A 24,359-nucleotide genomic window follows, 5' to 3' on the forward strand; every position below is an offset into this window, starting at 1 on the left:
TCTGCCAGTTGTGGGGATAACGTTACAGGACTGTAGCTGGCTAGTAATGGCAGAGGAGGAAGCAGCAAGGTGAACAGCTTATTTTCAAAACTTGGTGAATTAAGGGTTTATTTTGTCAAAACCAGAGTTGGTGATTGTTGAAACAAAGACTACTCAAGATGGTTTTACTGAGTTTTATTTTGTTTCTGTCAAGGTTGAATGAAGTGTGTTTAACAGTTAACGAGGTAATTAAGCTAGTCTTAATTCAGTGAAAGACTGAAACTTGAATTCAGAGGGTGAACGGTTGTATTTTTCTGTGAAATAAGGAAATAGATGTAAGAACATTTCCTCTCTCAACATCTTCTAAGTTTATTTAATTAAAAAAACTAAGAGAGCTTGTGGAACGTAGCAAACTTGACGCTGGGCTGGGGGTCGGTGGTCAGACTTGCCTCCTAAGTGCAGTTTGTTTGGGCAGTTGTGAACACTATAATTGCCTTTTGCGGTCTCGGTCCGGTTGTTTTGACAACCGGACCGAGACCCTCTTGAAGAGGTGGTCTCAGTCCGGTTTCAAACGAACTCTGGTGCGGATCAATTGTTGTGAGAACGTGTTTCAACCTCAGTCTGAACCAACTGCAGTCACATGACACATTGTTTGGGTTAAACATGAGCATGTTACAGTCCTGGAGGATTATTAATGTGCGCCTCCTCCTGTACTGCCTTAATATGCACATTCAGCACATCCAATGCGTCAAAACATTGTTTTCTAGTTGGAGCCACACCTAGTTTTCAAACTGTATGGTTTGACTAAAATGAACAATGACAGCAATATAGTCCACGATGAGCAGCTCTAAAATCAACCTGCGTAGTTGTCCCTCCATTGTGACATTAGAAAGTATCACATTTATCTTTCAAGTGTACTCTTCCTCAACGTTTTATTTACTTCCTGGATTTTTCCCACGTGGAAATTCTGACCAATCAAGAGCAGCTTTCTCGCGAAGGTATTTTATCTGGTCCGCTTGTAAATGCTGCCGTGAGAACAGGAACCAACTCTAGGCAATTATGCAGCTTTGTAACAAAATTCGTCCCTGATTCAGACCAAAGCAAGACAACTCTAGGTCTGAAAGCACACTTAGTGCTGCAGTGTTTGTCTGGGTTTTTTTTTTTATGCAAATACTGTCATGCACCGTACACCCCAATGAAATGTCAGAAAGGAATGAAGGTATGAAAAAATAGATACCGACCAAGCCTATTCCACAACCCTAATTGATAATGCAGACTTCTCATTAAAAAAAAATGTAGTCCCAAAGCTGAAATAACCCTGGTGACATCATGATGACACCACCTGGGGCCATTTTCTCAAGCTTTGCAAAGCTCCTTCAGTTAGAAGACATAACGACTGTGTTCACAGACTGAGTCGCACTCCCCATTATGAGTTCCCTTGATGTGTAAAATCAGTTAAGTAACAGAGAACATACATATCAAATTTTAATACAATGCAGTAATAAATTCTAATTGTAGCTGGCACACTTCCCTTATGCAAAAAAAGCGAGTAGAAATTATTCACAATGTGCTTGCATGTGTGGGGATCCTGGACCTAAACACTGAAAATCACTGCGTTCTTTAGCGCAGAGCCATTTTCAGCCAAGTCTGCCTGCTGAAAGTTTCCTTGCAGCACACATTATCTATAGAGGCACACCACAGAACGACTAGATTGGATTCACTATATCAGTCTCCAGTGAAACATGAATTTGTTGTAATTGTGATGACAAGTGAACTGCTCGTGCTAGATTAGTGTTTGTTGTTATGTCATTGGAGCATTCCTCCCGAGCTGCTTGCTAATGAATTCCGCTGAAGTCTTACTCCCGCTTCACTCCACGCCCCTTCCCCCCAACACACACACACACACACACACACACACACACATCCCTGTTCTAATAAAAGAACTCCCCCTCTACACAAAAGCATCCCAACTGCACAGTTGCTTCCATGTTACTGAATTTTTGTCTCCCAGAAATGAAATGAAGGTGCTCTCCTTTACTGAGCAGACAATATATTCAATGAAAGAATGTCATGCGCAACACACAGAATCAACTATATATTTGTTAACCTTGTGCTGCATATGTTTTTTGTTGTGTGGCTTACATCTTAATAATCTCCTCCTTTTGTGTGTGCAGGTGGGTGCACTGGGCACCCTGCGTTACCATTGCCAGGTGAAGTCCCAGGAGACTCCTCAGTATGCCCGTACTGTATCTACTACAACCAACTTGGTGACAATGAAAATTTTAATGAGCAGCCCGAAGACAGGCACCATGGGTGCAGCAACTCATGCCATGGCAACAGCCCGTGTCATAGTAACAGCCCATGCCACTGTAGCAGCCCCTGCCGTGGTGATTCACAGGTGTCTGAGCCAAAGAAAAGGCTGTGTAAGCGTTGTTGGGCGGGACTCCAAACTAAACTGGAACTCATTGTTGGCAGCAGATACTTCAGCAGAGGAATCATGATTGCAATCCTTATTAACACACTGTCGATGGGCATAGAGTACCACGAACAGGTATGTTTTCTGTGTGTGTGTGTTTGTGTAAAAGACTGCATGTTTGTGTACGTGCGTGCATAGCTATGTGCGTGCCTCTCGCAGATTGGATGTGACTACAGTTTGATTGAAAATGGATGTGCTAATCACTGTGTGTGGTGGAGTCAATATACTTACCCTCCAATCAACACTTACAGCACCAAGCATATGGGATCACAGTGTGCGTGTGCGTGTGCGTGTGCGTGTGCGTGTGTGACTGTGTGTGGGTGTGTGCACGCATGTATCAGGAGGTGGGGAAACTCATAAGACCTGAAGTGTTAATTAAAGCGTGACCCTGGGACGGGGGAAAGAGAGTGAGCTGTGCAGAGACGGGGCAGAGTGAGAGAAGCGAGCCAGAGCGTATGAAGGAGTGAGGAGGACAGATCTGACATTGTGATTGGCTGAGAGGCAGGGATAGACTGTGGGAGACGGGGGAAGATTGCGTTTGGCCCATTTCCTGAACAATATGACAGATCTGGATGGCCTTGACTTCTTGAATAAGTAATGTTTAAGGATAAGGCCAGCTCTACTTTATCCTTTTTTTATTATCAACAAATCCTCTGAGGAGACCAAAGCGAACAATGAATGTATGAATGAATATTATGACACATGAATACGTCGCCAAAGCCCCATATAGCTTTTTTCTCTGTGCCATAGAAATCGATTGTCATCTAAAAACTATTAAGAACAAACAAAGAGCCATACAATTTCATTGGACTCACATTCCCTCATTTCAGTGAGTGTGAACAGTGCAGTTTAGTCTGAAACACCTCAGAGACTTGTTTTTTGATCTCAGGAGAGTTGTTCTGTGTCAGGAAAATGTCACTGAGCATGCTCAGAGACACAGTTACTTGTTTACACTGCTTTGTTGGTTTGATGAGTCGGGAGAAATAAACCACAATGTTTGTATTCACTGTAATGAAGAAATGACACCTAATGCCACAGTACACGGTGGCTCTTTTATGTTGTGTAACACAATAGTTTTAATTTGACAGCAGCTCTGTGGCATGGAGACATAAGATATATCAGATTACTTGTTATTAAGATTTGTTAATAATAAAAAAGTTCCTCTCATGCCCCCGTTTGAAATGTGAAAGCCTTTCATTCCCGTGCCATCCTGCAGACAAATCAAATTGTTACACACCAATAATAATAATGTTAACATTACCAACAAAAAAGCCAAATTCAATATTGTTTTATTTTAAATGTCATCATCTAGAACTTCACATGAATTATTGTTGTGCTAATGTGATGGGACCCAGTCAGCAGAAAAAATGTTGGCATTGTACATTTCTGTAAACTGCAGATATGTTACATATGAGTGTTATTATGTGGCGGATACATTGAAGGTTAACATCTCAACAATGCCGTTGTTACTATGTGATTACGTTTAGGCCCAAAAATCACTTAGCTATGGTTAGGAAAAGATCGTGTTTTGGTGTACAGTACATGGTGGTAGGGGCACAATCCTGGCAGGAAAAGCTGCGATGAACAACCACTTTTCAATGTTTCAGTAAAAAAACACAGCTGTTTTCGCACTATCGCCACCAACGAGTCTGTTGTTCGTCTTGAACAGTGGTCTGCAGCTTGGCAGATGTCTCCTACCTTAAACTCCTTAAGACAAAGGCAGTTCATATATTTTGTCACTTTAGAAACTTGCAGATGTAACATATTTGTAGTATGTGGAAACATACAATCAAGAAAAGACAGCAAAGGAGATACTCGCGCACCAATACAACTGGGCTGGACAGTGATGATGGTCAAGGACTGAAATGTTTGCTGCTGGTTTTACTGACTTTTTATTATTTTTTGCACTTTGAGCACCCTTTGTTTTGTGCATGAATGTTCTAAATAAATTGTCGGTGAAGATTCTCAGTCATCCAGGTCATGGTTTTCGTAAGTGCTATATCGAACTGAAGAAGCTTCTTGGATGAGAGGCGAAACGTCTTCAAGAAATGCAAGCGAGTCCAGTTGCCTACGATATAGCACTTATGATACTTAATAAACTGACTTCTTTTTTGCATTGATCTCAGCCTGTGAACCTTTTTTGTGGCTGTCCAGCCCAGTTGTATTGGTGTGCAGGTATCTCCTCTGCCGTCCTTTCTTGGTTGTCCATTGTAGTGACGCAAGATAACTTTTTTTGTTGCCCTAAGTAGGCGTAGTTTCATGGCAGCACTAAGACTTTATGGGAAAATACAATGCCAACATTTTCTCCAGGCAACTGGGGTTGAAATTCAGAGAGTCTGAATTGTCTGCATGCAGCTGAGCTAGCAGCTAGCAGCTAACAGTGCTAACTCCATAAACACCACTAAGCAACACCAACAGTGCTGACAGAGCTACCGGTGGAAGTTGGGTTAAACTTGAGGGTGGTGGCTACAATTCTGGGATGAGGCCATTCCGATATCAGCAGTAACGGACGTGTAAGTGCAGTGCAAATTGGCAGCCATGAGCTACACAATTGGACATACACATGCATGTGTGACCAGACTGACCTACCACAACATACCAGCTCAGATTATAACACATACAAAGGGAGCATGACTTCATCTTCTGCTCAGGACGCCGTTACTTCACGATACCTTAACATAGCAAGTAGTAGTTTGCTGCTACATTAATGCTCTGAATGTCACATACAGAATCTTTAACCTTAGATTATTTAACTTATTTGACAGGAACCTGAGAGCAAGACTATTTTTAGGTATTATCAGTCTGAATCAATCTTGATAGCTGTGCCAACATGAGAATGTTCCTGTTTGATGTGAATCATATTAATTCAGCTTTAGATGTGCTCCTTCCAGTCATAAGTGTCCTTCCTGCAATAACTCTACAGCCCCAGGAGGGGCTCGCACGGCAGTTTGAGTATCGTTGCTTTAAATGGTATCAATAATATTATAATAATAAAAGTGTATTCACTTGCTCTACTCCAAAGGACTGTGGGTAAAAATATACCTATATTCACATCAGGGAGCAGCCTCTCTTTCCATATCTAAGACGTCGTCATCCACCCAAACCTGCATTGTAGCCTTGAGTGGCATTTCAGAAATCCCTAACATGTTGACTCTACTACTCTCTTCACTGCCAGTCTGTCTGTCTCTGTTTATTTGTTCATTTTTCTCTCTGCCTGTCCAATATCTGCACATCAATCTCTCCACTTTTCTCTCCACAAACGCTGCGCCGTTCCAGCCGCAGGAGCTGACAGATGTTTTGGAGATCAGTAACATGGTGTTCACGAGTCTGTTCAGTCTGGAGATGCTGCTGAAGCTCATGGCTCTCGGGCTCTTTGGGTACATCAAGAACCCCTACAACGGCTTTGACAGCATCATTGTCATCATCAGGTGGGGCTCTGGGGAGTTTCTTTGACTGTGAGTTTTCCCCCAAAATGGGAATTCTGTTAGCAGATATTTGTCTTGTCATTGGAAATCCTTCAGTGCGAGTCAGCAGTGCAGTTACATCTCCCAAACTGTCACAGTGGCTCTGGCTCTGGCAGTGAAGCCATGTGGTTGCACTCTTCGTCCAAGGGGCCTGTGTTCACTCCATTATGTAGTACTACAAGCTAAATTATGTATCTCTGCTTGAAGGCTTTGCTTGTTTACTGTGCCAGTGCACACTGCTGTCACCTTCTTTATTGGCTGGTAAGTTGTAAACAGCATTGGCCCATTTCCTCTTTTCAGTTGCCACGTTGTCACAAGAAAAATTACTTACCGCTTTCCCTACCTGGAAGCAAAGGCTTCTGTGGGCGAAACTAATGCTGACTTCAAAAGAATTATAGCTGAGGTTAAGTACATATTGATTCCTTTGGTTGCTTTAATGTGGGTTTAATATCGTGTTTATAATCAGCTTGTCATCGTCGTGTGTTTCAGTGTGTGGGAGATTGTAGGTGAGGCAGAGGGAGGCTTATCGGTGCTGCGTACCTTCCGTCTGCTGAGAGTTTTGAAGCTGGTCCGCTTCCTTCCTGCCCTGAGGAGGCAGCTGGTGGTGCTGATGAAGACCATGGACAATGTGGCCACGTTCTGCATGTTGCTGATGCTCTTTATATTCATATTCAGGTATATTCTTCCTTTCTCTGAAGGCGATACTGTAGGGCTGACTCACGAGAGACTCACAAGATAGTTTCTCAGCTTTAATTACACAGATTATACCTTACAAAAATCACAATCATTACTTCTGACCTTTTCTTACGCTGTTGTAGAGCATATTGCCACATGTATCATCACCTTTTGTGCACACACAATTATTCACCCAGGCAGCATTACATATCCATATTAAATTACCATGTAATGAAAGTAATGCATTGTGTTTTGTGTCTGTTTGTGTGTTGCAGTATCTTGGGGATGCATTTGTTCGGCTGTAAATTCGGTTTGCGACAAGATGGCGGCGACACGTTACCTGACAGAAAGAACTTTGACTCGCTGCTCTGGGCGACTGTCACTGTGTTTCAGGTTAGACAAAGACACTGGCGTGCACAGTCTCTCACACAAATACACACATACAGATGCAGTGGAAGAAGAATACTCAGATTCTTTAGTAGAAGAACTAATACCACACTGTTAAAATACCCTGCTACATGGGGCGTCGGTAGCTTAGTGGATAGAGGCGATGCCTCGCTGCAGTGGTCGCGAGTTCCACTCCTGCTTGCAACCCTTTGCTGCATGTCGTCCCCCCAATCTCTCTGTCTCCCCATTTCACACTGTCCTGTACATTAAAGGCAAAAAGCCTCAAAAAAATAATCTGAAAATAAATAAATAAAAATACTCTGCTGCATTTCAAAGTACTGCATTAAAAACATTCTTCAAGGAAAAATATGGAAGTATTATCAGCAAAATGTAAAGTATAAAAAGTAAAAGTACTCATTTTGCAGAAAATGGGCCCTGTTAAGCCTCGTTTCCACCAAGCAGTACGGTACAGTTCAGTTCAGTTGGATACGATTTTCTTCTGTTTGCACTGTGAAAACTTGTGGATGGTACCAATGGGACTGTTCCATACCGTTCCCATTTTTGGTCTCTCCTCTGTTGGGGTACCTAGCACACAGATCTGGTACTAAAAGGTGGAGCTGTGAACACTGTAGTCTGTTGATTGGTCAACAGTGGACAGTCACTCTGCTCAGGGCTAAGCTGTGACTGGTTTTGAGGCTCATGTAACCACTCTTCATACCGTGGAGAGTTTTATTCCTGTAACTATAAAATGAAAGGATGTTTTGCTGCCTCTTGCAGCAGCTCGAGTCAGAGAAAAAATAACTTTATTCACTGGGCCGACTGCCGGTGACTTTTAGGGTGGAACGTTAACTTGTAATGTTACTCAATGCATGAGTTGACGATGTGAATCAATCAATACACCTTAAATTTGACAACTTTAACCATCACTTTAGTTTTTATATAACATACACTTTGAGTAATGAGTGGATTTTCAAGTGTTTGTATATACTGATTTCAACAGCACATATTCCAATGCTCACTCTGAGAAAAAAAAAGCATTGTGGAGCATTGTTCCTGTGGGCTCCAGCAACACTAAACCCCAGAGCTTGCCTTAGAGGGACTAAATGCACAAACCTGCTATTTTTAATATACCCCATGGAAACAGACTCTCACTGCAGCCTGTTTTGTTTTGTTCTGAAAATGTCGGCATGCAGCCTTGTTCTGTGGACGATAAACGAGGTGCAGACTGATGAAGGAGTGCTGGACGGAGCAGTGAGTGACAACAATCCTGCCCACATTTAAGAGTACTGTTTGCAGTAGAAAAGCTAAGCAGACCTAGGGTCTAGGTACCATGTCTGAAGGGTTACTTTTGGTTCCAAAGGTACCATACCGAAAGTGTTTTGTGGAAACGGCGCTTTAGTGTTTTACTATTACTGAAGATGCTTTTGGATTAATATTCATGTGTATGTTGCATTTTACTGCTGTAGATGTTTAATCTACATCAGTGCATCATATTCTATAAGATCATCATATGTTTGTAGCGTGGCTGTCAGAAAAAGTCAGAAAAAGAGCTCTGTTTCCAGCTTTTTGACAATGTGTTTTTCAGCTGATCCAAGAGGGCTTTTACAGAGTTTATTTATAATAAGAAGTAGGATCATTTTCTTAACATAAAGGAACATTTTATCCTTCAATTTGTCACAAACATGCAACAGCAACACATCTTAAGATACATGGTTTTCACTGGACAGGAAGCGTATGAAAAACTGTGATATGAAAAGAAGTTAAAGCTATCAGACAAATGTAATGGAGCAAAAGTACAATATTTACCCCTTAGATGCTGTGGAGCTTAAGTATAAAACTGCATTAAATGGAAATACTCAAGTAAAGTACAGGTACCTTAAATTTGTACTGAAGTACAGTACTTAAGTGAATATATTTAGTTACACTTCACCACTGCATTGACTGCACTGACAAATACATTGAGTGAGCTGTGGCTTAGAGATAAAGCAGGTTGTTTGATCCCAGACTCCTCCAGTCTGCATGTCAAACTATCCTTGAGTAAGATACTGAACCCCAAATTGTCCCTGATGGCTGTTCCATCAGTGTTCGAGTGTGTTAATAAACTGAGTAGCAGGTGTATGGTAGCTTCGGCCACCAGTGTAGGAATGTGTGTGTGTGTGAATGGGTGAATGTGGCTTGTAGTGTGTTTGGAAGACTAGAAAGGCGCTATACAAGTGCAGTCCATTTATCATTTAGAGGTATTTCCCCATCAGTGAATGAATGTTAAATGTAATTTTGAAATTAATTTGGTTTAGATTCAAACAGCAGCTGCTGCTGTCACCGCTTGTAGCCCTGACGACCCTCTCCATTATTTCATTCGCTCCAATTTGGGATCGCTCACACTCGATATTTCAACAAAATATAAAAACTCTCCCAGTGGGCAGGTAAGATACGCTTCACAAGCAGTGTGGGAGGAAGAGTAATGAAACAAGCACTCCACAGGAGCTCATTTAACACTGATGAGCATCATTACCGTTCAACTGACAATGAGATATTAAAGGAAGAATCCACTCGTATTATTCTTATTATTATACCTCAGACAGCTGCTAACATTGTGGGTTGCATCTCTGGTTGTGTTTGTATTTTTCATATCCGCACATACGTTTGACATCCACCAACTCTCTCCTCCCATCTGCAGATCCTCACCCAGGAGGACTGGAATGCGGTGCTCTATAACGGGATGGCCTCCACCACGCCGTTGGCTGCCCTCTATTTCGTCGCCCTCATGACCTTTGGCAACTACGTCCTCTTCAACTTGCTCGTAGCCATTTTGGTGGAGGGCTTTCAAGCCGAAGTAAGGGCAAAGATGTAGTTTTATTTGAGCTGCTTAGAGAACGAGGCAGGGGGAACGAGACTAATTGAGCTCTGTTGTGCTGATGATACCAAAGCTGCCTACAAGAGAATAATCTCCACCATCCTGCCTGTGTGGTTTCTCCCCTCTCTCTCTTTATCCATGACTCTTTTTCAGTCGTCCTCCCCTCCTCTATGTCTCTCTCGCTTTCTATCCCCTTGTCTCTCTTTCTCTCTATCTCTCTTTCTCACTAACATACGCACGCACACACAAACACGCCTAGTTCTCTCCAGGGTAGGGATGTGTTTGATATCGCCTGCCATTCACAGCTGGTGAGCTTTTGTTGTTTAGTTTTCATCTTTTATCTCCAGCATCAGAGAGCACTTGCTCCCCCTCCCCCCCCATCTCAAACTCACACACACACACGCACACACACCCTTTGCCAAAGCCGTCTGCCTCCATCTTTCTGGCGTGAATTTTAATTAAATTCAGTAAAGCTTTATTGGCGTGACTACAGGAGATCTTTGCCAAAGCCATGCACATAACTCAACTAGAGAACACTGGAGATCCCCTTCGCCCGTCTGCCTCACGCTCTTTGTCTCTCAGTCTCTCCCTCTCAACTTGCTCATATTTTTCACTTTTACAACAGTCAACAGACAGTGAGAAAAGAGAAGGTGATGAAGATTATGATGATAGTGGTGATTCCAGTGATGTGTGTGTGTGTGTGTGTGTGTGTGTGTGTGTGTGTGTGTGTGTGTGTGTGTGTGTGTGTTTAGGGTGATGCCAACAGATCTGAGACAGATGACGAGAGACAGTCGCTCTCCTTCGAGGATGAGGAGAAGCTGAGAGAGCTGTACGCTGCAGGTACAAACTCTTAAATCAACACTGCACTCACTTACAATCACCTTAAAGGATCGCTTTGGTTTATTGCAGCTGGCTGCTGCTGTTGTTGCTCTGTTCACCTTTCTTATTGGCAATATAACATCGTACTCACCAAAATTTGCTGAGACCTGGGAGTGTATCTTTAAAAAGATGTCAGAAAGCAGACAGATGATCATACAGGTTTTGAAGCAACATCATGCAACCTTTATTAACTTGAAATCATTAAAATGGTACTTTGACTTGTAATCAGGATAATGGTGCCTCTTTCCTTCCCACTCTGTGCACTGAATGCTTATCCTGGCATTATGTAATTTCTGATACGTGGGTAGGATCTCCCACAAGAAGTGCGTAATGCTTTACAGCACCACATCACACACAACCAGCTAGCATGGCAGAGGTGAAGAACCATTGTTGTAAAAGTTCCAGTGTGATCTCATACCTACACGTCATATTTTGCCACTTGGGCAGAGGCCCCAGGTGTGACTAAAATGCCTCTGGTGTCATTATAGTGACACCATAAAATTTTTAGCAGTGCGTGAATTATACTTTGTAATTGAGCAAACTAATGCGGGTTGCAAACTGTTTATACCGTCCTGACATAAACTGTAGTGATCTGTCTCACGGCTAACTGGAGAACAACGGCAATCTGACAGCAGAGTCTGCATCCCTGCTAGTGTCCAGTGTTTCCTATACATTGAATTATTTCTGGTGACCCGCCACAATATCACAACTGACCACCACATTTTGAATTTTATTTTTTTCCATTATTTAAAACGGGTCACATCTTATTTTATTGTAGAGCTGCATGTAGCGCATTGATTCATTAAGCCCTTCGTTGCCCAGCTCTCGCTCTCTGTTTATCCGATCACAAATGAGAAAAGATTTAGCTAGCGCACCCCACTGTCCCTCTGCCTCACTCCCCGCTGCTAGGAGACTACTTCGCTGGGGGGGGGGCGGGGGGGGGGCGGCCCCAGCACAGGAGACAGAAATTCAGTCGACAGCTGTAGCATCTCAAATATAGCCAGTGCAAGCCTCAGCATCAGGAGTCACAGCAGGTTGGTGGCCAGTAGCAGCACTGACCTGTGTAACCCATGTAACGGCAGCAACAGAAAGTTTGCTGATCCGGCGGGGAGTTGGGGTGGCCTGGGATCAGAACCCTAATGCTGGGGTTTATGCTGGCTGAACTTGAGTTGCTACAGCTGGTAACTGAAGGTCCATATTTACAACAGTGGTGTACCACTCTGAAATTGTAGCAGTGCCAAATCGCAAAAATGCCAATTCTTGCCCATTTTTAACAGCAATGTCTAAAAATATTGGTATATACATTTTAAAAATGTCAATGTTTTTTCTTAAAAAATAAAATGTGTACTGCACTTCAGGTCCTATAATTCCCTAAACAAACAAACCAAAAACTTAATGTTGGCACATCCTCTGTGTCTTTGGTAGTACCTGCAGTTCAGAAGATAACAGAAACTATCACAATAAGTTAAATGTTTGTGTCTGCCTGTGTGTGTTTGCAGAGCTCAAGATCCAGGCCATGATGCTGAGCCCCAATGGTCTCCTGAACCCCAAAGCCTCCATGCCGCACCACCCTTCTCTTCCTGCTCCTCCTCCTCCTCTTCCTCCTCCTTGTCTGCCAGTCATCACACACACCGCAGCCACACCCAACTTAAACTCCAACCAGTCACGCCGGCCGAGTGGTGCTTCCATGGACATCCACAGCCTTGATCAGAGGTCACCGGTGAGCCTTGGACACCTGCCTTCTCTTATATTATCACCACATTAAATATCAGTGATAAAGTTGATTTACAGAAGCACTCAAAAAGAAAATGATGAAATATATTAAGAAAAGGAGATCAAGGCGGATCAAGCTGTGTTTTAGATGTGATAAGGAAGATGAATTTATGAATTCTAAAACAGCGGATTGTTTTGCACAAATTAAAACCCTTCAGTGTTGTCTCACTGAACAGTTATTAACTACATGAGAAAAAATAGCGGTTTAAAGCCTCTGGAAACCCAAATCCACAATAGCCTTCCAGCTATGTAATTTAGGGTCTTATGTACATAATACTAAACATGTAAAAACAATTAGAAATCAGTTTCCATCCAAATTCGAAATATCTGTCTTTTAAGTTTTTGTACATTCTTGAAATTGGGTTTGATTTGGCCGTGGTTATCTCTGAGATTTATTACGCAATAAATTCCAAACCAATCATAAATCATCCGTCAGTTGTCTCATCCTGCCCCCCAGTGGCAGCACAACAAAACCTTTCTGCTCCAGCTAAATCTGCCAGCTAAACTGGCTGAACCGCTCAGCTGTGACCCAGTGGAGGCTCTGCCTCCGGCGGGCTCCCAGCAGCACTCGAATCAGGTTGACCGACTCCAGAGCCCGGACAATCCGAGCCTTTGCAGCTTGTGGAGATGCAGGAAGAGGCGGCTTGTGAGCGGCCGGGCTTGCCCCCCGGGCCCGGTGCCGGTGTCGGCTCGCGGGAAGGGGACGTCATGTGCACCCTTCCTCACCCCTAACCCCAACCCCAAGCAGTTAGCTTTGCTACGCATAAACATATCCCCAGTCGCGGAGGTGATGCTGCGGGAAACAACACAATTTTAGCCGGAGGGGAACATTATTCGAGGCGGGCAAATACTTCTACACAACGCCAGAGAGATGGCCGGCCGGCACCGGTCTCTCCCGCTTTGGGGGTCGGTGTGTGTGTCAGAGTAAAGACATATTTAATCTATTAAGACTGCATGTGTTTGAATGAAAAAGGCTATTATCAGAAGAACGGAGCAGATTTATGTTTTCAATGAAAACGTATCTCAATGAAGAAAGGCAAAGCGCTAGCCTCCCGTTGTCATTCATCTCAGCTAACATTGCATGTAAAAGTTATGCTAACTATTCTACGAAGTGACATTAATGTGAATCACATTTTGAAACTTACCATTCAGTGACCACCTGAAAGGAATCATTTTCAGCTTCTGCTTCGTCCTCTGAATCATCAGAGGGCTCAAACATGTACGGCTGGATTAAATTTGTGGCAGCCATTGCTGAGCCAGGGAGATGTCAATCAAAATGAGGGAGCTGTCAATCAGAGCGTTATCTGCCACGCCCACTCTGTCCTGGCAAGTGGTCTAAACAGCAAAATGAGCTGTTTTTAAACCAGGTTTTCTAATAGTTATGAATGGTTATTTTCACTCAGACTTTTGTGGATGATTAATGAGACATTCGACTTTGATATAATATATGCATTTTTACTATTTCAAGCTGTGTTTCCAAAGGCTTTAAGACTTAACCTAACCATCGACTTGAATGCCTTCCCTTCCACATAAAACATTTACAAGGCCAAATATCTTGCAACCACCATTTTTCGGCCTTCTATTTACTCATGTCTCAGGTCTGTGTCAATATGTCTAATACCCGAGAGGTTCCAAGCAAACTTACTATCAGTTCGGATCATGTGGTGTGTCAGAATCATCACAGGAGAGAAATGTGGTTTTTGAGGCGTGACGGGGAGTGTAACCTGTGTGCTGCAGAGAAAAATGACATGTATTGCTGCTCTTTTCGACTGTTGCTGCCTGTTAATTGGTGGCACGCTGCTGTTGGTGATGGTGTTCTCTCCAGCTGTGGATGTTGGAGTGGTTCGACGATGGGGATTTTCCACTGAAGTTTTCCTGGCCTTTTTGTCGTGTGTCAGGTGGTTTTACCAATTTGTGGTGTTTCTTTTGCTTGTAAAGTGTCGTAGGTGCTTTTCATTGTCATCACCATCTTTTGAATCCAGTTTCACACAGCACACTGCACATTTTTCTTTCTTTTTACGGTACAAGCAGTGTTTTTGTCAGATGTCGTGGTGAACAAATATATTTGTTCTCTGAAAAGCTTTTTCTTATATTGTATTTTTCTCCTCCGTCTCTGAAACATCAGATTCATTTTCCATTAATGTCCTGCCCCCATTTTTCTGTGCACAGTTTGTCAGGTGGAGAAACGCTCACTTGTCATTTGTTGATCCAGCTTCTGCAGAAATCAGGAGCGCTCTGTGACGTTTTGTTTACTCTGTGTGCAACTATTTTTTGTTTTGATTTTTTTTGGGGTGACAGCCAGGAGATATCCTGGCAGTAGATTCATAGTCACACACTCAAATCTCAGCCAATACAAAAGATGTTTGCCTTAAATATAAAACAAATTGCTCAAACAACCAAAAAAGCAGAGACTTGTAACAAAAAAGTAAAAATTGTAGCAGAGAGACCACAAACACAAACTTGTTCCTTCAGATAAATAGAAAGTGTATTAACATAGGAACAGAGACACTGCTGGGATCCATTCCTTCTCTCATTAACGCTAAGTCCAATAAAACAAAATAGTCTGTCCTGTTTGACAAACAAATAAATAGATAAATTACAGAAACAAAATATATATGAGTCTAAAATGAATTCCATCTTTCATTTCCTGGCAGTAGTTTAAAGTTTTCCAGCCACATTTAATTTCAATTCTTTCAAAAAACTGCAACACATACCTACACACACACACACACACACACACCTGTGACAGTCAGACGGTCCAGTGGTTTTTCTGTGACTGACCACTTTCGATGTTTGATTATGTCCGTTGTTTTATCTAGCTTGTGTTGAATGAGGGACTAAACTACCTTGACATAAAGCTTTATTTTTTACTGCGGTTGCCAAGCTACTGCTTGAATGGCTCTTGCTACCACCTCTGGAAGGCGCAGCTTTTTGACTTTTTTGTGACATCAGTTTAAGGCATCCAAATTGCACTGTACTTTGCTTGGTTACAGTTCGATTTGATACAAAGGATCTACCCGCTAATACTAACACAGCCTGGACAGGTCACCAGACTATCACAGGGCTGACATATAGAGACAGACAACCATTCACACTCACATTCACACCTAAGGGCAATTTAGAGTCACCAGTTAACCTGCATGTCTTTGGACTGTGGGAGGAAGCTGGAGTACCCAGAGAAAACCTACGCTGACACTGGGAGAATGTGGAAACTCCGCACAAAAGGGCTCCCCCACCCAGAGGTTCAAACCCTCAAACCTTCTTGCTGTGAGGCGACAATGCCAACCACTGCCCCACCATGCCACCCAATAGTAAATATAATATACTGGTGCTGTGAGGGGAGCAGATGAGGCAGCAGAGTCTGCTGCTACACAGGCTGAAGTCGTACAATGCCGCAAGGGTAATGCCAGGATGTTGCTCCTTGGAGACGAGCACCCCTTAACAAGCTAATGACCCAGAGGAAGAGGTGGATATTTATTTGAGAGCGGTCAATTTCAACATCTGCCCAGTTAGCATGAGCTAACATAGGTGCAGTGGCTGACATCCAACAACGAGCCGTTAAACTGTCCCATCAAACTCAAACCGACACCAAACAAATGTTAAACCAATTAGGTAACGTTAGCTGTGTGATGCTAATGGTTTGCCCCATCACTGTGTGTGTGAGCCAGAGCAGGGAAAGGAGGTGCTAAGCAACGTGCTACGTGCAGCTCTGTAGCAAAGTCATTTTTACCCAATTTAAACAGTACAAAACAACACTCGCGCTTATCAGTTAATGGTCAGTGGTCGGTAAACAAGGTTTAGCTATCCGTCACCAAAAAAAAAAAAAAAAAAAAAAAATCTAAATCAGCAATCCTAGTCGTGATCATATTTCAGTTAATATACAGCCCTAATGTTTGTCCTCATGTGTAGGCTGGTATTTGCTCCATAGCACCTCTACTGGCCAAAAACTCCACAGGCTACTTTTAATCTGTGAAGAATGAAATTATTTGTACTCCGAAAATCAGTCAGAAGTCCAACCAGTTGTTCCTGTTGTTCAAAGTTGCCCTCACAGGTTCCCTGGGACAGTGGGCCAGAGAGCCGTCGCTCTAGCTGGACCAGCATCGGCCGAGCCCCCAGCCTCCACAGGAAGAGCCAGTCAGGAGAGATGGAGTCCCTGCTGTCCGACACGCACACGAGCTCCAACCACAGCAGCAGGGAGCAGTCTCTGGACCAGCCGGAGTACCTGCAGGTGCCAGTGCTCCACCCGCCCGACTGCAACGGCACCACCTTTCACCTCCCTGACCACTGCTATGACGACGCTCCCTTGACCTCGCACTGCCACGGCGATCAGGAGGATGAAGAGCCTGAGGAGGTGCAGCTCTCTGCATTCATGTTATTCATTTAAATATAGACGTTGAAGTGGTTCATGATAAAGTCACAAAGAAAAGGCGTTTTGATGGTGTCCCGCTTCAGTTATTCCCAGTTAATAAAAGAACGTGTTTCGGCATGTTCAAAAGTTCAAAAACTTGCTGCTAATTATGTTGCGAAGGCATAAATTCCAACCTTATTACCCTTGGACACTTTGAAAATATTTAATTAGCTGAATTTAAATTATAAGCAGTGTGGAGGAAATATTGGGAACATTGTTTGAAAAACCTGTGCTGAGTTGGAATTTTTATGTTCTGGTACAACATGAGGTCACGACTACAATTCACTGTTTCCACCGAGTAAATTAAAGTCAGTTTCATTTTGAATTATAACATGACCACTGCATGAGTTCGGTCATCTAATGAGTGAACATAATGATATAGAAAATGAACTAACAATGACAACAAAAGAAGTTATTATCATGTAGTCTTATGCAAATGTGTGTGTGTGTTCCTTTCAGAGTTTATGTAAGAAGCTGAAGAAGATGCTGGAGCCATATGAGCCTCAGTGGTGCCTGGAGCATGAAGAGTGGTCTCTCTATCTGTTCGCTCCACACAACCGGTAAAAACACACACACACACACACGCACACACACACACACACACACACACTACACACACACACACACACACACAGTGCCCCTGATATCCTCCTGAGTGTCCTAGGTGCCTTAAAGCACAGCATGTGTGAAAATTCACAGTTGAAGTGTGAAGGTTGCAGCCAAGTCTCAGTAATACACTGTTCACTTTATTATCAATTAAAGCTGGCAGAGTGAAAACAAACACATTTTGTGGACATGGCAGCGATGGAGGTGATGTTTGTTTAGCACAAACAGGACGAGCTAATTTATTTCCTTGTCTGTTTCTCTCTACAGGTTCAGGTTGTGGTGTCAGAGGGTCATAGGTCACAAGATGTTTGATCACATCATCCTCCTCTTCATCTTCCTGAACTGTATTACGATTGCACTGGAGAGACCCGACATACAGCCCAACAGCATAGTAACACACACGTTTTTCGTCTTCTTTGTGTTTTTAAATGTGACATTAATGCATTTCTATTTCTTATGTAAATCACTATATCTGAGAGCTGCATCACAAATATACTTCCCTCATCTTAAAGGGACAGATCAGCAAAAAATCAAAACTACATATTTTCCCTCTTACCTGTAGTGCTATTTATCAGTCTAGATTGTTTTGGTGTGAGTTACAGAGTGTTGGAGATATCAGCTGTAGAGATGTCTGCCTTCTCTCCAATATAATGGAACTAGATGGCACTCAGCTTGTGGTGCTCAAAGTGCCAAAAAATACACTTACAAAAACTCAACAGCAATGTCTCTTTCCAGAAATCATGACCCGGTTACTAAAGATAATCCACAGACCTTGTTGTGAGCAGTTTTATGTCGGAACTATTTTCTTGCTACTGAACTACACATGCCAACCATATCACGGAGCAGATGGAAGCTTGTATGTAGTCATGGGCGAGAGGCTTGTGCTTGCAAACATTAATGGCGTTCTCTTTGGCTGAGCTTTAACCACAGAAATAAAATTAGAGTACTTTTGTCACAGACATATGCTTTCATATATTAATATACACTTACATATCCTACCAAAATGCTACTATTATTATTACAATGTTATTGCTAAAAATTAATGTTATTGTAGCTATTGTCATTACTGTTTGCCCTGCATCTCTCTCTGTCTCTCTCGGTCTCATTTTCTCTCTCTGTCTCTGTCTTTATGTATCATTTTCTCATATGGATCACTGTAAATGTATTATGTTGATCTGTCCTGTACGACATCTATTGTACGTCTGTCTGTCTTGGCAGAGGGATCCCTCCTCAGCTGCTCTTCCTGAGGTTTCTACCATTTTTTTCCTGTTAAAGGGTTTTTTGGTGAGTTTTTCCTTATCCTCTGTGAGGATCTAAGGACAGAAGCATATTCTTATGCTATAAAGCCCTCTGAGGCAAACTCTGATTTGTGATATTGGGCTTTATGAATAAGATTGTACTGAACTGACATTGCCATTCAAATCAGCAGAGCAGGATGGCTCAGAGCGGCAGATGCTGGCTAATTTCCCTATAAATTTTCATATAAACAAACCAACTTATGGCAAGACGTGAAGAAAGAGTGCAAGCTGTTGCTCAGCCAGCAGCTGGGAGGCAGAATCTATGGTCTCAAACTATCCGTCCATCCGTTTTCGTGACCGCTTCTCTTGAGGGCCGTGGGGGGGCTGGAGCCTATCCCAGCTGACATTGGGCGAGAGGCAGACACACCCTGGACAGGTCAACAGACTGTCGCAGGGCTAACACATAGAGCTAGTTTGTGTTAAATAAATTACAGCCCCACTGACGTGTGGTGTCATCATAACAACTAACAACAGTTGCCATTTTCTTCTGAGCTAGTCAAATGACCATGGAAAACAGTTCAGTGTCCTTTCTGCTTGTTTTATTTCTATGGCTGTGACATATGTTAGCTCAGTGGTGCTAGGTGAGCTAGCAGTAGATGCATGCTTCCCTCTGCGCAGTGATATGGTTAATGGGTGTAGTTCAAAAGAAAGAAAATAGTTCCTACATGAAACTGCTCACAACAACGTCTGTGGATTATCATGAGCACCACAAGCTGAGTGCCATCTAGTTCCATTATATTTAGAAAAGGGCAGACATCTCTATGACCAATATCTCCAACATTCAGTAACTCACACCAAAACAATGTACATCGATAAATAGCACTACAGGTAAGAGGAAAAATATGTATATTTGATTTTGTGGTGAACTGTCCCTTTAAGTTCAATGTGATTCTAACCTTGACCATAACATCCAGTCTAAATCTAAAACATTCCTGTAAAGACGTGAGGACTGGCCACGCTGTCAAGGCTTCAAATTCGATATCAGTCCTCACAAAGATAGAAGTACAAGATCACACACACACAACACAAGCTGTCAATTACAGAGTAGTTCATTTGCTTGCTGCTGATGTAACAGCGGTTTGGGAGTCATTATAAGAACACGTGCTGTTCTCAGTATGTTTTTATTATGTTTCTACTACAATCGTAATGGATTTTTTTTGCCAGCTCATTATGTAACACGTTGCAGTTAGAGTCCAGAATCAAAGCTAAAGCTACTAAGACACGAAACCCTTAAATTGACAAATGTGCTTCTCTGTGTGTGTCGGTGCGCACTCACACATGTATGTGTGTGTGTGTGTGTGTGTGTGTGTGTTTGTGTGTGACAGGAGCGGGTGTTCCTCAGTGTGTCCAATTACATCTTCACTGTGATCTTCGTGGGTGAAATGATGATCAAGGTAACCATAACAAGACACGTTTCCTGAACGAGCACTTCAGTGCAAAGTCATTTTCTCGTCTTACTTATAAAAGGGCAATTTTCTTCCTGGGTGGGGATCAGAATTGCTTTCAAACTCATTTTACACCTCATATTAATTTATTATTTCAGTAATTTTGCTGGATCTGTGTGTGCCTGTGTGTGTGTCAAGGTGATCGCTATGGGCCTGTACTTTGGGAATGGCGTGTACCTGCAGAGCAGCTGGAACATCTTAGATGGACTGCTGGTGTTTGTGTCGCTCGTGGACATCCTGGTGTCCATGGCGTCAACAGGAGGTAATCGAATCTTTGGCATCCTGCGTGTGCTTCGTCTCCTCCGCACACTGCGACCACTCAGGTGAGAGTATGGGAGATTTTCTCTTGTGTTTACTCCGTTAATATTTAGCTTACTTGTGTAGCATGTGCGTGACTGTGTGTGTGTGTGTCGCAGGGTGATAAGTCGGGCTCCTGGTTTAAAACTGGTGGTGGAGACTCTGATCACATCTCTCAGGCCCATCGGGAACATCGTCCTCATCTGCTGTGCTTTTTTCATCGTGTTTGGAATTCTGGGAGTCCAGGTAAACATTTATACTGTCGAGTCCCTGTTCACCCGCTGTCAGCTGAAGATAAGCCTCATTATTTTAGGGATTTTTCCGCATTGAAAAATACTCAGTTTAAACTTACTTTCACCCGGTTTTATATGCCCAGACATCCAAAGCTTGTTGTCTTTTCTGCTGCAAGAAGACACTGATCACCGGGGTTTAAAATTAACGAGGCACATCTCCGAAAATGCTTCAGGTAATAAAAAGCGGAGAGGAAAAATTGGGAGGAAATGCAAATGAGCTGCTGATTATGCACCAGAGTCCCTGGAAGTAATTAAAAATACAATGGTTCAAGTACGGAGGGATTGTGCTGAAAAAGTATTTTTTAAATTGGATTTTCACCTGGATTTCTATGCTTTTAATAAATAATGAATTAATCTGGTTATTTATTTATTTCAGCCCATTTTTATCAGTTTTTAATATTCAGAATAAACTGATGAATTACGTTTTTTAAATAAAAACGTACCCAGTTGTCCAGGATATAAAAAGAAGGCTCTTGGGTCCCAAAGTAAATTTCAGAGGTCTTAAATAATCAAAGCTGTTTTCTGTAACAAGAAAATGTGTTTCATCAGTTCTTTTGACAAGGAAGTGCTGTTTATTTGTTGTGACGTACTGGATAGATTTATCTCTTCAGGATTCAAAATCCCTCAAAGATCCTGCTCAGCATGATTCTTGCACTTCTTTGCGGGTTGCACCCACACAGTTGAATGCACTCACTGTAAGTCGCTTTGGATAAAAGTGTCAGCTAAATCAATTTAATGCAAATTACTTTAAAGGAGAAAATCTGTGAGGGAAAAATGCTCTTTGGTTGAGCAACTTGTAACTCACATCCACATTGCTTCATTTTTAGGGGTCACAAGTTAAGCTGGGTGTTGGTAGTTGATGCTTTTAAAGTATCAAACAAAATAACTTAGAACCAAATAGTAATGAATCTTCTCCAGTCAAACGAGATCTGCATTCATTACTGTCCTTCTATTTAATGTGATGTGTGATTTTCCCTCTACAGCAGCAGCTACAACCCATACACTTATAAGTATGGCTGTACTACACAGAGTGTTTTCATTCACATGATGGGTATCGAATGAAGTAGAAACAAAAGGTATTAAATGAAATACTCAGTTGGTATTGGTATCACTTTAAGGATACTGGTGTTCGCACTGGTATTCTGATATTTTAAACAGTACTCAGCCCTAATCACAAGCCAAAAAGGTTTTTAAAATATTAATTTCAATGGTATTTTGGCACTTAACTCATTCAATGTAAAGGGTTTCTGTAAACTCTCATCCTCTACAGTATTTCCACGTTTCCACTTTTACAAATATTCCTGCAAATATTCAAATGAATGCTTGCACAGGAAATGATGCTTAATGAATGCTGGAGCTAATATTAACACGCAGGCATATATTTCTCAAATACACACTTCCACTGAATCATCTTGTAATGAGAACACTCCATGCTGGAGTGTGTGATGACTGTGAAGCAGGCTGGACCAGATGGTTTTAGACTCCCTGATGAAGGCTTGATGCCAAGCTCGTTTTTTACGTCTCACATGACCATTAAAAAAAAAACATTTTACTAGTATAAAAGAGAGGGCCTTGGAGTTTTCCCTGTGATTTTTGTGTCTGCATATATCCTCAAGCAAACTCAATTTGAGTCCAGGAAGTGCCCCTACCCAGATATTTTTTGGACCAGATGGAGCTTGGTTATCTTAGCCGCCACATACAGTAGGCCTGTAGGCGCTTGCTGAGTAGTTTACTGTACTGTACTGCGTCAACCTTATCTCACTTTTTGAGGCTTTGTTTGTGTTACCTTGAGGATACAGTGTTCTTGTGTGTTTAACTGAGTGCGCACATCTGTCTCTGAATGCAGCTGTTCAAAGGGAAGTTTTTCCACTGTGACGGACGCGATGTGAGCAACATCACCAATAAAACCCAGTGTCTGGAGGCAGGATACCGCTGGGTTCGACGGAAATACAACTTTGACAACCTGGGACAGGTTTGTCACACACATTTACACCCACCCGCACACACACACACAAAGGCCTGACGCCTGCTTTTACAAAGTGATTGACAGCATGTCACTGATTCCTATGTGTCTCACTCTTCCAGGCGCTGATGTCACTGTTTGTGCTGTCATGTAAAGACGGCTGGGTCAGCATCATGTATGATGGTCTGGATGCTGTCGCAGTGGACCAGCAGGTGAGCACACACACACACACACACACACACACATAGAAAGGAAGAGAGATGTTGTGTGAAGTTAAAAATGAATATAAGGGAGACGTACAAACCATTCAGCCGGTGTATATTGTATTTCACTGTGTTGTGGTTCTGTTTCGTGTCAGTCTCAGGCACCATTTGGTCCTGTTTGTTTGTTTCAAGCAGAAAGGGGAAACATTTCAGGAGAGAGGGGAGGTGTAGGGAAGAAAAAGGCAAATGGATAAATAGATTTGACTTGACAGTGCTTGCAGTTTCAGTGCTGACTCAGGATTTAAATTGTCTTCTTGTTTATGCTCTATCCTCTTCTTCCTCTCCACCCATCCTCACCCTCTTTCGTCACTCCTTTGGTCCTCCTCTTTTTTTGCTTTTTGTCCCCATGCTACCTCTCCTTCTCCTCCACCTCCTCCTCATCTCTTCTTCCATTTTCTCTCTCTGTGTCTCTCTGCAGCCAATAAGAAACAACAACCCTTGGATGCTGCTGTTTTTCATCTCTTTCCTCCTCATCGTCAGCTTCTTTGTGCTCAACATGTTTGTGGGTGTGGTGGTGGAGAACTTTCACAAGTGTCGCCAGCAGCAGGAGGAGGAGGAGGCGCGGCTGAGGGAAGAGAAACGTCAGAGACGACTGGAGAAGAGGAGGAGAAGTGAGATAATGGAAGGGGAAGGGGAGGAGAGGGAATGAGGGGGAACAAGAGATATACGGTATATGGCCAAAAGTATATAGACACCTAAACATTACGACCATTTATGATCATTAATATGTCATTCCCAAACCATGGGCATTAGTAATACTACTACTACTACGACTACTACTACTACTACTACTACTACTACTAATAATAATAATAATAATGATAATAACAATAATAACTTTACATCTATAGCACCTCTCAAAACAAAGTAACAAAGTACATTATTATAAAACAAAACTTAATTCTACAGAAACAGCTTTTCTTAGAGTCACTGGTGACATTACGATGGCTGCAGATAATAGGAAATGCACTATACTGGTGTTACTCAACCTCTGTTCTGCTTTCGACACTATCAATTAAGGTATCCTTTTAAATTAAATAGTTTCTGTGCATCAGTTTATGTCTGATACAGCGTTTCTGTCTTGAGGTGTCCCACAGGGTTCTGTTGTGGGTCCAGTGCTGTTCATGCTATACATGCAGCCTCTTGGGCAGATAATTACCCGTTATCTCTTATAATCTTTATGCTGATGACATCCAGTTTTTTTGCTCTGTTCTTTGGCCTGGTTTGGAATTAACAGAATGTTTTGAAAAAGTTTTTAATTTACATTGTTTTGGCCATTGTTTAAAATATGTTCAAAAT

General features: G+C 42.4%; 1 protein-coding gene across 2 annotated transcripts in view; it reads left to right on the forward strand.

Moving 5' to 3' along the window:
• The window catches only part of LOC117255282 (voltage-dependent T-type calcium channel subunit alpha-1H-like), a 66,951-nt gene that overhangs the window by 28,635 nt on the left and 13,957 nt on the right, over positions 1-24,359 (forward strand). For both annotated transcript variants that reach the window (XM_033624019.2, XM_078166158.1), the window contains exons 10-25: positions 2,154-2,530; positions 5,732-5,883; positions 6,409-6,594; positions 6,870-6,987; positions 9,659-9,814; positions 10,588-10,675; positions 12,214-12,434; positions 16,527-16,838; positions 17,355-17,455; positions 17,769-17,892; positions 20,125-20,193; positions 20,383-20,567; positions 20,661-20,787; positions 22,681-22,806; positions 22,920-23,009; positions 23,479-23,671. In XM_033624019.2, coding sequence (XP_033479910.2) covers positions 2,154-2,530; positions 5,732-5,883; positions 6,409-6,594; positions 6,870-6,987; positions 9,659-9,814; positions 10,588-10,675; positions 12,214-12,434; positions 16,527-16,838; positions 17,355-17,455; positions 17,769-17,892; positions 20,125-20,193; positions 20,383-20,567; positions 20,661-20,787; positions 22,681-22,806; positions 22,920-23,009; positions 23,479-23,671 — 2,625 coding nt within the window. The remainder of the gene's footprint in view (positions 1-2,153; positions 2,531-5,731; positions 5,884-6,408; positions 6,595-6,869; positions 6,988-9,658; positions 9,815-10,587; positions 10,676-12,213; positions 12,435-16,526; positions 16,839-17,354; positions 17,456-17,768; positions 17,893-20,124; positions 20,194-20,382; positions 20,568-20,660; positions 20,788-22,680; positions 22,807-22,919; positions 23,010-23,478; positions 23,672-24,359) is intronic.

This window comes from Epinephelus lanceolatus, chromosome 3 (genome assembly GCF_041903045.1).
Source record: "Epinephelus lanceolatus isolate andai-2023 chromosome 3, ASM4190304v1, whole genome shotgun sequence".
Lineage (NCBI taxonomy): Eukaryota > Metazoa > Chordata > Actinopteri > Perciformes > Serranidae > Epinephelus > Epinephelus lanceolatus.